The sequence below is a fragment of the Thamnophis sirtalis genome, unplaced genomic scaffold, assembly GCF_051295495.1.
Source record: "Thamnophis sirtalis isolate CommonGarterSnake01/CBP01778 unplaced genomic scaffold, rThaSir2_p1.2 scaffold_8, whole genome shotgun sequence".
NCBI classification, from domain to species: Eukaryota; Metazoa; Chordata; class Lepidosauria; order Squamata; family Natricidae; genus Thamnophis; species Thamnophis sirtalis.
The window spans coordinates 30,875,848-30,891,568 of NW_028261388.1; the positions used below are offsets into that span (position 1 = coordinate 30,875,848).

The window sequence follows — 15,721 nt, forward strand, 5'->3', positions numbered from 1 at the left end:
TGTGTTCGACTTTGGGGGGCTGGCATGGGTGTGGCCAGCTCAACGTCACTCCTGTTGGGGGCACCTGTGGTGGCCCGAGCACTTTGCCAGTGAAAACAGGCTCCTAAGCTCCATTTTTGGCTGCCATGGCCTCCTGCAACCGTCTGCCAGTGAAAACGGAACTTGGAAGCCCATTTTTGCTGACAGAAGCACTGTGGGCTGGTCCTTCGCTGTTTTCAGGGTAGCCCCACAGGCCAGATCCAGGCCTTGAGTTTGACATCCCTGATCTAATGGAAAGATCTTTCTAAAGATCTTCAATGGTTTTTTGTTTTTACCATCCAAATTAGCGTTACATGTTTTATATCACTCACATACTAGGCCAGCTCATTGCTTACATCAAGATTATCTATGATTCATTTAAAAATTACCAATCTCAACATAGATCTTTTACTTCTTATTTTCCTCTAAAAAGGAACTTTCCCCTTGATTTCTAGTCATTTGTTTCTGTTTAACCAATTAGCAATTCTCTTATGCCTTGATTGCTAAGTACACTAAACATCTTTTGATAAGAAGCCCTCATTCATGTGCTTACTGACACTCTCGAAGAACTTTGTTAAGCTTGGTGAAGCAGGATTTACCTTTATGAAATCAATGCTGGTTTTTCTTCAGCCAGGCTTGTATCCAACGTGTTTTCCCAAAAACAAGAGCCAACCAGAAAATAAGCCCTAGCATGATTTTTCAGAATACTCATAATATAAGCCCTACCTCATCCCGTCAAAACTAAGCCCCAATGAAGATCGTCAGCCAGATGGACATGTTTAGTATCATATTTCCCAGAAAATAAGACATCACTTGAAAATAAGCCCTAATCCTTCTTTTGAAACAGAAATTAATATGATACCCGGTCTTTGTGAAAATACAGTATGTATCTAGTTACTTTTTATTTTATTTCCAATTTTACAAATTTATTTACAACAGACGTTAACTGGCTTAAAGTGTAATTTACAAAATCACCTCCATATCCCTTTGTAGAAATCTGAATGTAGTTACTACCATTGAGTTTGATGTGATTTGTTACATATTTTTGTTTTGTTTTTGATTAAGAGATTAATAGTTTCACATTTAATTGCTCTGGTGACTCAAATTAGGGCTCCCTGATTTGCTATAGTGCAGTCCCTGAGGGTGTCCTAGAATGCAGAGTTTTTTTTTCCATACCTTACAATTGCTTATTGATAAACTGTTGACGTGTAACCTGAACCTGCATACCAAAACTTTATTTTCTTCCATCCCACCTCATCCCAAAGTAAATCCTTAGGCTAACCACTATAAATCTGATGAAATGAGATGCAGCTTTATATAAACGTTAAGTCTTTTAATAACATTTGTTAGTCAGAAAAGGTGCTAACGGACTTCTGATCATTTGCCACTACAGACTAACATCGCTTTCCTTTTATTGGCTTAATGGGTTACATCTAGTTACTAAGCAGAACAAAACCCTTTCTCAAACACATACCCAGTGGCTGCCATCTTGGCACAAATCTGGATGACTACAGGCAGTCAAAAGATTCAAACCTCTTAACACTTTTGCCATTTTCTGGTTGATAGATCAACCAGCTGACACAACAGTAATCATTTTAGAAAAATTGTGCTAAATTTAAAATTGTACTAAAAGCCCCACACAGCTTTACAGATATCCCCAACACACTGAACCCAAGAACATGTATGCAGTAGCAGTTTATGAACAGCACAGATTAGTGCAACCATTTTGTTCAGAGAAATGAACTCTTTGCCTTTATATAATGGGCGATAGGCCAACAGACCTTTGAGGTGGGGGAACTAACAGGATATGATTGGTGGAGACAATGTTTAGAAAGTAAAAATTTTAGCCAGGAGAAACCAATAGCATTTCAAAACTATAGGGGCGGCAGCAATGCCTGAGTCTATTCTGGATGCTGTTAAGGGCATATCAGGTGGCAGCAGGATTATAGGATAAAAGGAGTCTCACCTGGCTCTGGAACAGAAGATAGTAAACAGCGACTGTGTAGTATTTTACATGTGGCATTTCCAGGTAACAGACAATACATGTCAGATTTAATATACAGTGACTAGTATGCCACAACTGCAACCAAAGTCAAGTTTTATCTCAAGCAAGCTAGGACCTATCAAATTCAGACTATCCAATTAGTATTATTAAGTAGGAGATACCCACAGGATACCTTGTGATTTTTTAAATCTGATTTGCCCCCACAAGATCTAAATATCTTAGAATTAAGTGTAAATCATGGTCTTCCTATTTTCTGTAAATTACATATATTTTTCTTTGCTTTAAGCAGAGAAGAAATCCTTTCCAGCTGAGCACCTCAGCTCAAAGGTTTAACTAGGTGTCATACTTATCTCTGTGCAGATGTCAGATGCATACATATTAATCCAAATATATTCTGGAATTTATAAAAATAATTATTATATGATAAGAACACCTAAATCTCAAGCATTTAATATTTTAAAAACTACTCTTATGTAGCTGACCATTCTTCCTCTCCATTTTTTGTTTTAATGCAGGTGTAGCTGGAAAGATTATAAAAGCAATTCTTGATGGAGGATTTGAAATCTCAGCCTTGCAGATGGTAACTAATTTTCTATTTTCTTTTTATTCAGCTCCTATGGAAGTAGGGGGTGGAGAGAAAATTCCACATTTACCACCTCCTGTTTCTACCATTGAGCCACACCTTAATCCATTGCACTTGGGAACAAACATGTCTGCCTGGACTTTCAGTGATTCTTTCTCAGCTGAAACAGAAGTCAGAAGTGTAGCCACTTCCTTCAGCTTTATTGTAAATGGTGTCTTGAATCAGATTTTCAAAACGTTATCTTCCTAAACAAAGGAAATCAGTTTTTTCATTTCAATGAAACAAAAAACAGACAGACTTCAAATTTGCTGGATTTATTTAGGTTTTTTTTCTTAGAATTTCCAGATTGTCAGCTAAAGAAATATGAAAATGACTTAAAACTGGATCAGCTTGTCTTTGAACGTATTCTGTATCAGGAAGCTAGCAGAATTAAACTAAGCTCACAGTTTTTTTCACATGAAAAACCCATATTTTTTCATTGCAGGAGTTAATTTAGGTAGAATAAAGCATTTTTTGTTGTTGATGCTGCTAAAGCATTTCAAAATCAGAACTGTTTGTTCACTTGCTACAGTTTGCTTGGACTTCAGTTTACAAATGCTGATTTACTTTTCATCTGGTAGATCAGGGCTATCAATCTCCCTGCCCATGGGCAGGATGTGTATCATACTGGCCATGCCCAGCTTAGCAAAGGGGAAAAATGTCCCAATACGTCACATGACAATGACATGAGTTTGACACCCCTGTGGTAGATCATTATACTTTCCCACCAGCACTGACTACGAAGCAACTTTTAAGGATGCTAATTATTCCTGTTGAATTTGTTGAACACAAATCAATAGAATCTTGATATAAATAAGGTATATTGATGAGCATCTGACTACTTCTCCTCCATAAGAGAACAAGCAAAAGGACCCATAGCCAACCCCAATCAGTTATGGTTAGCTTTTTAAGGAGGCAATGATCAGATTGGTTCTGAAGAAATCTAATCTTAATTAATGATTATAAATTGGAATTAGTGAGTAGTTTACCCCACTTTCTCAGAGAAAATAGATTTGGTGGTTGCCGATCACTTTTGGACATTCTTAAACTGATTTTCTGGATCCGTTCAAGGTAGTTGCATGCCTGATTTGGAATTAAAAAATGGTTTCTAGACTGTGCCTTCAAGTGTTGCATTGTTGGAACTCATGTTCTCCCAACTCTTTAAACAATACATCAGGCTGACTCTACAAATACATGCTTAGATATTACAATTAAAACTCAGTCAGTAATAACTGCATTAATATTTTACAAGCATTTAAAATTGATTTGACATTAAAATAATTTTTAATAAAGTAAAAAGAAACAAAACTATTATAAAAAACCTTTTAGAAAGCCTTCCCTCTTTTCCCTGCCCCATTCTTTCCATCTCTCGATGTATTGTGAACTTACTTGAATTTTAATTAGTATAAATAATTGAATTATATAGAAAGTTAACAACAGTCATGAGCCTTGTGCAGCCTGAAACTTGACAAAAAGATTTTTGGGAGGATAGAGTGAAATTAAGTCTTTTGTGGAGGAAGGTGCTTCTTTATGCATAGAGGCTCTGGATTTGCACCTGGTGTGTCTACTCTGGAGTAGGTTGACAACTATAAGGCCGGGAAAGGACTGTCACCAGCAAAAGGTACCTCCTCCAGGAGCTCCCACGGAATCTATGTGAGGGCTTCTTGCAAATTGTCAGCCCAGATACCTAAATTTATGATTAGTTTGAAGTAAATTTTGTTTGTGCTCGACTTTTTATCATGTTGTTTCATGAGTAGTGTGCACATGCATATTGTTTATCAGCTTATTTGCCAAACAAGAAACGACCTTTGCGTGATTGAGAAACCACACAATTCCTATCAGGTTTGTTCTTGTGCCGAGAAAGGGCAGCTATAATTGTTAGGTAGTTTTTAAGTATTTATAAGACAATACTAGTTCCATAATTCTGCTCCATAGAAACTCAAGAATTAGACTTTCTTTCTATTTTATATGCAGTTCTATATGGACCGAGCAAATTCAGAGGAATTCTATGCAGTCTACAAAGGTGTAGTTGCTGAATATTCTGTAAGTAAATAATATGAAATCTGTTTCCCCTCCCTTTTTAATGCAAGTTAGCTGTTACCTTAATGACCCATCCTTTTTTGTATAGTAATGATCAGGATTACTACTCATAGTTATGGATTATTTTAAAGTTTGCTATAAAATAAACCATTAACAATTTATTGGAGAGAGAAACTATACACATAATTTTTAGTTTTGAATTAACAGTGTGACATACATAAATTGTGTGCATTTTGGATAGTGGTTTTCCAGGCCCATTAGTAACATGTTGTGTTTGAGAAACACATCAAAATTCTTAATTTTTAAAATTATGACAAATTTTCAAAAATTCCAATTCCTTGCCACCTTTAAAAACCCTTCTTGCATTTTTCTGCCTTACTTTAAAAATGGATTATATCCACAAACTAGTAAATTAATCCATTTTGTGGCCCCCTTTTCCCCATTGAGGAGGGACTGCTTGCCATACCTTCTGCCTCCCAGATCTTTCTTTAGTTTAATAATATGCCTTTACAGTCTTTTCAATTGGGAAAGAACTCTCAAAATAAAATTTTGTTAGTATGCTACATTTGCAATATTTGCAGGAATGCCACATTTTACAATATTTGCTGAAATGCCACTTTACACATTTTGCTCTACAATAGTTGGATTTATATACCCATTCTGTGTTTATTCTGCCATGCCTCAGTGTGGTTCTTTGCTGTTAACAAAATACACATAGCATTTAAAACATTAACAAAATACACATAGCATTTAAAACATCCACAGTTTAAATACCAATGGCAAATTTAATAAAAAATGGTGAGTCAATAATGAAATATAACAAACTGAAGTAATACTTTTCTATTAAGAGCCAACAAACTCAATAGACAGTGTCATTTCAAAGCGTAACCACTCTAAGAAAAAACTCAGTTTCCAGAATCCTCCTAAAGGAAAATAGGAAAGGAACTAGTTTAATTTCACTTCAATTTTCAAGGCCATAGCGTCTAACTATATTTTCCTCCTTAATATTTCCAACATTGGCATTTTAGACTCTTATCATAAACAGTGCAGCATGCTTTGCATGCTCTTTTAATTTCAGATTGAACTTGATCATAACATTCATCCATCTCCTTTCCTGTATCCATAGTTGGAGCATAAACTTTGATACATTTGTCAGTTATGTCTAATTGATGACATCTGATCATTGATTGCTTTGTAACCAAGTAGTGTTCTTGCTATTGTCTTCTTAATTATGAAAAGACCATTCCTTGTTTTTCATGTCCTGATAGTAAACAGTGTAAACTTCTGACTTAAAGTATTCAATTCCAGTCCATCTCAATTTACTGATCCCAAGATACTGATCATTCATTTTCATTTTCATTCATTTTCGTTTCGTTATGTTGAGCTTTCCGAAAGCTATGGATTCACTTTTCTGCAATGCAACTAAAGATCCTGTAGGCTTTAACTTGGCAACATCTTAAACACACTTAGGTACTCTAAAAGATTCTCAATTCTTGTTCAGCAGGGTGTTGAGTGCCATTCCTTCTGATGGGTCCATTATCTCATTATATCATCAGTCATTTTATATTCCCTATCTCTGTGGTTGTCTTGGTAAAATACCAGAGTGAGCTATTATTGCTTTCTGTGCAATATGAAAAAATGTGCAGCTTGTAGTGTGCTGGGCTTTTCAAAATGCAAAACAAGCTAGAAGAGATAACTATCACGCCAGACATGTTTATAAAAATAAATTTCTCAGATATTGGGGAGAGACTTTGCTTGTAGTTAGTATTTATTTATCCCAAAATCATCTAGGATAACAACCCAAGTGTAGTTCTAGGGGATTTTTTTGCTTGTTTCTGCATCCCTGCTTTTTGATTACTTGGATTTCTGTAAAATAATCAACTTAGTAATAGAGCCATAAAAGTTTCAATAATGTGTCTTCAAAGTAATGTAAATATCTATTATGTTTTTTTTCTGGTTATAGGAAATGGTTGTAGAACTCTGCTCAGGACCTTGTATAGCTCTAGAGATTCGACAGATAGATCCTGAAAAAGTGTTCAGAGACTACTGTGGCCCTTCTGATCCTGTAAGTAACTTATTTAGCAATTAATGTCATAAGAAAATAAGACTGATGAGTGAGATCTGTGAATATATATCCCTTTACTTTCACCTTTAAAGCAGCTTAAAGAGGAGATCCACTTTTGGCTAGATTGTAGTGTTGTACAGAACTCATCTCTTTTGTTGGGTCAAAATTTCTCTTCCTGTATGAAAAATATATACTGGCATAATAAAGGTATTTATTTTTTCCTTTCCTTCTCACTCTTAAAGAGCTAAGAACAAATTTGCCAAATTGCATGTGTACATATTAGGGCTATAAAAAATTAAATGTTATGTTTTGAATCCAGACAAAATGCTTTCCATAAATTGAGGAATATCATTATTCTTCAAAATAAATAAAATCCAGAATGTCTTGGTTGAAATCCAGAATGTTGGACGAAACAACATTTGGAGGGGTTGCACAGGAGTTTTAGGAGGCAAATAGAATATGATTAGTGTGTTTCAACTTTTCACTCTTATCAGCCATTCCCAGCATATGACTGATTGTTTTGTCCATCTTCCTTCTGTCTGTATTGAGCTTTCACCACAAATGAAAAGACAGCAGATATTCCTGTTCTCACAAGCCTTTTCCCTTATTCCTTCCCTTGGGTGCCACCATCACCACTACAACCAAGATTCGCAATGTTCTTACCCGAATTACTTCTATTCAGAACAGAAATTGTGAGTCAGATCCAAAACAAAATAGCCACCTGCATCACAAAACATTTTGCACATTCTAGTTTCAAACAAGTTGTTAGCATTAAATATCCTAGTGTTATTTTTCTAGCCAAAATTAGAGCCTTGCAATTATGACTTTATCCTTTTTAAAAAAAAAAAACTTTGTAGTTCTCCTAAGAATTGGCATACTTTTGATGTAGCATGTTGAATTCTTATAACAAGACTATGACAATGTTTTTAGGCTTTTCCTTAGCAAACTTAACAAATAATTAGACATGCATATGATACAAGAACTAATGATTTATGTACAAAAGCCAGCTTTTGTGAATAACTATGAAAAAAATCCAGTGACTGCTTTGTATACAGCTGAATTCCTTTATTTAGTGGTTTCAGTGGGGAGTTTCTAATTGATAATTTCTGAATTGTAGCTTTTAATAGCTTCAAGGAGATAGTTGTAGGCATAGGAAACAAATCTTAAGCTGAAAGCATATTTTATGTTTGGCTTGCTATTACATTCAATACACTTAAGAGACTCTACTCCAGCCTAGCACCATTAAATATATGTACAGTGATGATATAATTTGTTATTGGGTTATGTATAGAATAGAATATATATCAAATACCGAATTTGTTATACATGTGGTTGGTGCCAGTTTGGAGAAAGCTGATTTCTGAAATTGAGTGTGATATATTTATTTGTTATTGTTAATATATATAATATAGAAGATAACAGCTTGAGATGAAATTTTTTTGATAATCCTTTGGTTTTCCAGAGGTTTATCAGCTATCCTTATATTTCTGCTACTGCTTTACTTTTAGAATTTTTATCACTGATTTAAGCTATGCAGGATTGTGTAGTTTATGCTTGTATCAACAACTGATTGTGTTAATGTGAAACTGATGCCTGGTATGTAATCCATATATGATATTCATAATTTTGCTTTATTTATTTCTTGCATTTAGATCTCATTCCAATACAATAAGTATATCTTGGTCGACTTTTGCAATTTTTGAAATAAGCTTATCTTGCATTCCAAAATTTTAAATTAAATATTTAGGTGCTGAATCACAAAATATCTGTGATTACATGTTACATATTAAAAGGCTAGGAAATGTCAAGATAACAGTTATATTGCCTAAGAAGCAACCATTACAATATCTGATGCCCCCCCCCCCTTCAAAAGTGAGCTCTTCTATTTCTATATTAGATTGCAATCCTTAACCTATTTATGTAGGCTTAAAACCTTTAAAATCAGTAATACCTCCATCTGAACAGACATGTATAAGTTTATACTATAAGTGTGAGAGAGGAGTGGGGAAGCAAATGATAATACATGTGAGCCACCATCAAATATACATCATGCATATTTCATAATGCCCATTTTGCCATCAGATGTCATAGAGTCATTACATAATCATGCAATGACATTCTGATATATGTCTCATCCTTTTGACATTATTGGTGCTGCTTGTTACTGCACGTTATAGGATTACTGCCTTAAATCAATTACTGATATCTGTCATAAAATAGTTAACTGAATTATGGCAAAAAAAAGTTTTCTACGTGACCTTTAGCCAACAACTATATCTTAATTTCAACCTCAGTTTTAAGTCCTAAAGTATTAGAAAACTAATATTTCTTTTGAATATTAAAACTTGCATATTGTACACCTTCAAAAGTATATACCAGTTAAAATTATTCTTTTAGGAATCATAACTATTAAAATACAACTATATTAATGACAATATGAACAAATGTTTTCTATTAACTATCCTATTTCTATAAGTTTCAGAACTTTAGTAACTTCGTTGCAAAGATTTGTACATAAGAAGGTAGAGCTTTTTGTGATTACAACCACAGATAGCTTTTTAGATAACTCTAGACAACACGTAACTAATTGGGTTGTGATTTCAGAGATACTTTATTAAACTAAGAAACAGAATGATTATAGATGAACAAAAAAGCAGAAGTGATTTCTGACTTCTGCTGGCTTTCCCATTGAATTTTCTTTTTATAAGACTTTATGAAATGTCACAAGAAAAGAAAAGAAAAAAATAAGGACAAAAAAATCAGAAAAAGAAAAATTAGGGGTACAGAAAGAAAATAAATGTATAAAAAAAGAGTAGCTTCCAACTTTTTTTGATACAGATATAAATATAAAATACATTAATCTTAATACTTTTAATCTTAAAACATAATATGCTGTACATCTGTAGTGTATTAAATAGTGTGAGATGCTTGATTCAATAGCTGATTTCAAAAACTTCTACTTTGCAATCTTCTTGAGTGGCTGTTCAGCGGATGAGTGTGTTGTTTTACAGGATTCTTCTTAAATCTAGACAATTCTTTAGGCTACAAGGTTCTAGCTGAGCCCCACATCAGTTATGGAGTCACTTCCCATTTGAGGGAAGCCACTCAATTTGCCATTTCCCTCACCAGAAGCTCCCCATTTACTTTTCTTATGGGAAGCTGGCATGTTGGAAATGATTATTATGTGTGCAGTGTGGCAGTATTGAAATGGACATAATTTTACCAAATTTCAATCCCATGGGAGTAATGGGTCTCAGATTTTGGATCTGTAAGTTAGCTCATTTAAGGTACATTGGTTCAAACCTGTTTCCCTCTGAAGCAGCATTTTGTCCAATTGAATATTACTAACAGGGAAACAGGAGAATTTTAGTAATATACTAGAAAAACTGCAGTTATTATTTCAGAGGTATTTCCTTACCAGATTTCTTCAACAGTGACAGAGCGGCTAATGTACTGCCTTCACTGGAAAAATTGGGATACATTCAGAGATGTGTCTGCCTTGAAAATAGCCCATGTATAGAACAGTCAAACATGTGCTATATGAAGCTCAGAAAATGTTTTATGACATTTTGAATTATGTCATCAATTGCTTTATGATCAAATGTTTTATAACATTTGCCAAATTTCAGTTCCACAGGAGTCTGAGATCTTGGATTTTTGAGGCAGTCTGTAAGATAGTTCATTCAAGGTCTAAAAGGCCTTACTATGGTGCACTGTTTTCCCAGTTAAAGGTTACAGGAATCAGAATTTAATGATAGAAAGACAGATAAATGTATAGCAAAAAAGAAAGTATTTTGATTCAGTGACAAGGCTATTGTAGGTCAGCATAGAAAAATCAGATCAATATGAGGCTGCAATTAGTATGTCATTCTGTCTGTTAAAAAAGATGTGATTAGATTGTCTATAGAGTCAGACATCACAATCAGTGTAACATATAAACACAAATACTAGATTTTTGGCATCTATTAGGAAAACAGTTTTGTCAACAATAGACAATTTAATTGTTGAACTCTATTTGAGGCCACACAGACTATAGAATCTTTTATTAAAATGTTGAAAACTAATTTCATATCTCTGCACAATGTCATAGGTTTTTCAAGCAATCTGACATCTCCCTTGCATATTAAGCTACAATTCTTTTCATTTCTTGGTAAACATATCTGAAAGTTTAGTTCTCTGAATTCTCTATGGTCCAAAATATAAAGTAAGAACCAGATAGGAGAAGGCTGCAATTTTGTATTTTTAAGATTGTTTTTTTCCTCAAGTTATACAGTATATAGAGCCAATTAATAAGATTCACATCTTCACATCCTCACAGGCTTCTATTTTTCCTGAAGACATATTTTGGTGAGATTTGTTTATTAATCAAATTTGTTTGTTCTCATCTTTAGTTGCCATCTACATATTCCTCTGAAAGCAAACAAGCAAAAAAGTTCTTCTACAAATTCCTAGAAATATTGCTTCTTACAAAATTGTGTTTCCTATTTGTATTAAGGTAGTAAATTAAAAACAAAGGATTTTTTTATACTACATATGTAAGCTTTTTGTTATTGAGAGATGGAGTTGTCAAAGACTAGTTTTAGAAGATTAGAAGTACAATCAGCCTTGTTACAAATGTGTATCAATTTAGATGCTGTAGAAATAAGAGCAGCATAAATGATCAATTTAACATTCTTTTGCCTAACTGATCTAACATATGGAAAATTCTATGCATTTATTTAATTAACAAAGTGTCAGGTACATTTCCCCCCTTGTTTTGCTATGGTCACAATGGCAAGCTCTTATTGTGGCTGTAGACAAGCTGCCTCATTTCAATTTCCAACAGTTTTTAAGCTTAAACCATTTGCCGTTTATGGTGAAATATATACACACATAGTCTTTGACTTAGAACCACTTGTTTAGCGACCGTTCAAAGTCACAAGAAGTCACATTGAAAAGTGACTTACAACTGGTCCTTGCACTTACAAACCTCGTTGTATAATTGGCAATTGGTATGCATTTAGGATAGTTGCAGCATTTCTGAGATCATGTGATTAAGATTTGTAACCAATCAAGCTGACTTCTGAGAAGCAAAGTCACTGGAGGATTATAAACCTGAAAACTATTGGAATAATATTTGGTGTATGGATGACACCAAAATAGAACTTTTTGGCTTGAATGAAAAGTTTTATGTTTGGGGAGAGGCAAACACTGCATTCCAGCACCTTTAACCTATTATTGAAACATGGTGGTGAACAGTATCATGATTTGGAGTCTCCCTTGCTCCCTCTGGACCAGGACAGCTTCCCATCATTGATAGAACTATGAATTCTGAAATGTTATCAGCCAATTATCCAGGAAAATGACAGAATGAACTATGAACTGAAGCTCAAGCACAAATGAGTCCTGCAGCAAGACATATAAGTTGTATGACCAAGAATGGGTTAAAGCAGAAGAAAGTTAATATTTTGGAATGGCCAAGTTAGTCCTGGTCTTAATCCTATAGAAATGTTGTGGAAGGACCTGAAGCAGGTAGTTCATGTGACAAAACCCACCGAGATCCCTAAGCTGAAAGTGCTCTGTAAGTCTAAAATTCCTCTGAGCCAAAGTGCAGAACTGATCAATTTTTACAAGAAAGGTTTATTTGCATTTATTGCTCCCCAAAGGGGTAAATCTGTTGTTAAAGGCAAATATTCACATACTTTTTCTGCACACAAATATATACAGTAGCTTTCTATCACTTCCCCCAATAAATCAATGAGCAATATATTACTTTTGACCTATTAAAAGTTTAATTGGGTTCTCTCTATTTAGTTTTAGTACTTGTGGGGAAAACAAACCATGTTTTAGATCATAGTCATGCAGGAATACTGAGGATCCGAAAAGGTTCACAAACTTTTAAGCACCATTATATGTACAAAAGCAACATTTTCTGTAATCTATATGCCAAATTTGTTATCAAAATTGTAGTGTCATCATTCAAGTTAAAAATAAGGCAATACAGCTATCAGAAGCTTTCGTTATAAGCTTAATTAAAAGACTTTGAGAAAGATAGTTTTAGGAGAAGTATTTTTATATATTTGTGGATTTGTTATCTCTTTCACTTGGCATCAGGCAAATACTGACTTGATTTCTCTGTAGACTAAATGTTGTGCTCCACATAAAGCTATGATATTTATGATAGTAGTAATTACTGTGGTTTTTGGACTGTAAGATGCTCCGGAGTATAAGACTCACCTAGCTTTTGGGGAGAAAAACAAGGAAAAAAAACTGCCTCTGCCTCCCAGCATCCATCCGATATTCATTTGGACCGTTTGCCGCCACCTGTTTGCCCCCACCCATTCGCTGGTGCAGCCTGTTTGGCGGCAGCTGTTCACCACCGCCCATTTGACATCACCACTGCGGCCCATTTGCCACCGGCACCATGGTCCATTTGCCACCGGCACCACGGCCCTTTCTAGAACAACTGAGCAGCTCCACAACAACCCTCCTCCCCTCGGCCACAGTATTCACTGTATAAGATGCACAGACTTTTCCATCCACTTTTTTGGGAGGGGAATGTGCGTCTTATACTCTGAAAAATATGGTCATACCTTGAAAAAGAAGATTTTATTAAAATACAAAACTGCTCTCATTCCATTTGTAAAGAGGACATATGTATAAATGTTTATTTTTCTTTCTTCTTCAAACATGTTTTTTTCCCAATCTGAAACATTTCTAGGTTTCAGAAGTTATCTCAAATGTCATCAAAAGATTATCTTCCCCGCAGAAAAAAATTACATGCTTATTACCTACACATTATGCAGCATGATTCATGCAAGTAGGAGGGGAAAAGATCTGTAAAGAATAATATCTGACCAACCTGATTTTTCAAATGTACACCTCCTATCGTGTTCCGTGGTTGTTAAGCAGAATGGTCACTGAATGAAGATACAACATAGAGATGCTGTGAAGATTTGTTTGCTATCATCTCATTCAGATAAAGTTATCTCATACAAGTAGTCCTCAATTTACAACAGTTTGTTTAATTACCATTCAAAGTTACAACATCACTGAAAAAAGCAACTTATGACTGTTTTTCACACTTACAATCATTATAACATCTCCATGGTCAGATGCTTGGTAACTGACTCATATTTTGCAATCTTTTAACAAGCAAAGTCAATAAGGGAGCCAGATTCATTTAACAACTATGTTCCTAATGTAACACATACAGTTACTCACTTAGCAACTGTGGCAAGAAAGGTCATAAAATGGGACAGCTCAGTTAACAAATGTCTCACTTAGCAACAAAAATATTGGGCTCAATTGAGGTTGTAAATCAAGGCCTACCTGTATAGCGTTTGTTCATAAATGTGCGCATTGGTCAGAAAATGATTTTTATTACTGTTTATTACTATCATATTTTTGAATAATCACTAACCAAGGTAGTTACACAATGAGAGTAGCTATAAATTCAATATATTTCTCAGATATGTAATTAAAAGGCTCAATAACACCCACATTCCTTGACGTACATCTGCATGTGGGAAGAAGTTGGTTACATTTGGCTTTGTGAACATTTTATAGAACTAAAAGGCTACAGAATCCCAGAACACTTCCCAATAACTGAATCCCCAAAATATTATAAATACCAGTCAGAATCCTTTACAAATTATTACTACAGTTTATAGTGTTTTGAATCTGTTGTTTTCACCATCTTAATGGCTAGATATTCTTCTCTTACTGATGTACTTTATTTTAAGAATGGGTGTGATTCCAATGACATTACATTCCCAGGATTTTTTTTTAAAAGCATTTGCACGCATCTGCTATGTATTCTGCACTAAGGAAACATTTCTGTGTGTGGTTTTTTTTTTAAGGCAATTGCTATGGCTGCAACCACATTGTAAGGTTCACTCTCTGGCATTTTTATCATTGTCCTTTGAACCATTAATTAAACAGATTTTTTTCCCATGCCTAAACAACCCAAGGAGAAATGTGGGTGACTGTTTGGCAGATGAATAATTTAAATTTACTTACTGGTCTTCTCCTTTCTACTGCAGGGCAAGCTGAGCAGAATTATGATCAGTTTATTTCCTTGCAGAACTACAGACATATGTCATTTTTTTTTCCAGGAAGTGGTTGGATACTTAAATTGAATTTTTAATAGATAGATTACATATAAAATATTTTTCAAAAAAATCCATGATCTCCAAATGCTTAAAAATATTGTAGGGAACTCCCTGGATGATTCCTTCTAGTTACCATGGGAGAGGCATTGCCTAGGGCAGTGATGGGCAACCTTTTTGGCGTGGTGTGTCAAAAATCGGCAAAAAATCGAGCATAACTCGCGTTGTGTGTCACTTCGACAAAAACATAATTTTGCGCAATTTATAGTTTAAACTACAAAAATATATAATTGCAATATAATTGTATTTAATAAACCAAAAACAAATTATTTAACATAGCTGCTTAGTAACTTCTTTGTTCATCAGTCGATTTCGTATGTTGCCCTTGATATTATTATCAGTATCACTTACCAACGGTCCTGCTTAGCAACCAAAATGTTGGCTCAGAAACTCTGGCATTGAAGCGTGCAAGTCTTAAAGCTGTCAAGTTACAAGAACCTTGCACCCCTAACCCTTTAGGAAAAAAACCCCAGGGGTCTTCAAACCTGACAGCTTTAAGCCTTGTGGACTTCAACTCTTCAACTAAAAGAGAGACTGATAAATATTAAAAAAAATAAAACCAAAAAGCAGCTACTGCAGTGGCTTAGAATTTTACTCAATTACTGTTGAGCCCATGGAAAGTTCTGCAGCCCCAGGAGCAAAGGAAGGGGGACGGAGAGAGAGAGACTGGCTGTTTGGGGTGCTTGAAACCACCTGGCCCTCCCCAAAGGAAACCCTCATTTGCAGGATGAGCCTCGACTGGCTCTGCCCAGCGGGGTTACCCCAAGCGCCATTGGGCAGCGACGGATGCTTATCCTTTTTCCTTCGGCTGCTTCAGCTGG

General features: G+C 34.9%; 1 protein-coding gene across 2 annotated transcripts in view; it reads left to right on the forward strand.

Annotated features, from left to right (window-relative positions):
- NME7 (NME/NM23 family member 7) overlaps nucleotides 1-15,721 on the forward strand; it is a 70,414-nt gene that overhangs the window by 35,981 nt on the left and 18,712 nt on the right. For both annotated transcript variants that reach the window (XM_014063406.2, XM_087721365.1), the window contains exons 8-10: nucleotides 2,539-2,603; nucleotides 4,620-4,688; nucleotides 6,649-6,750. In XM_014063406.2, the coding sequence (XP_013918881.1) occupies nucleotides 2,539-2,603; nucleotides 4,620-4,688; nucleotides 6,649-6,750 (236 nt within the window). The remainder of the gene's footprint in view (nucleotides 1-2,538; nucleotides 2,604-4,619; nucleotides 4,689-6,648; nucleotides 6,751-15,721) is intronic.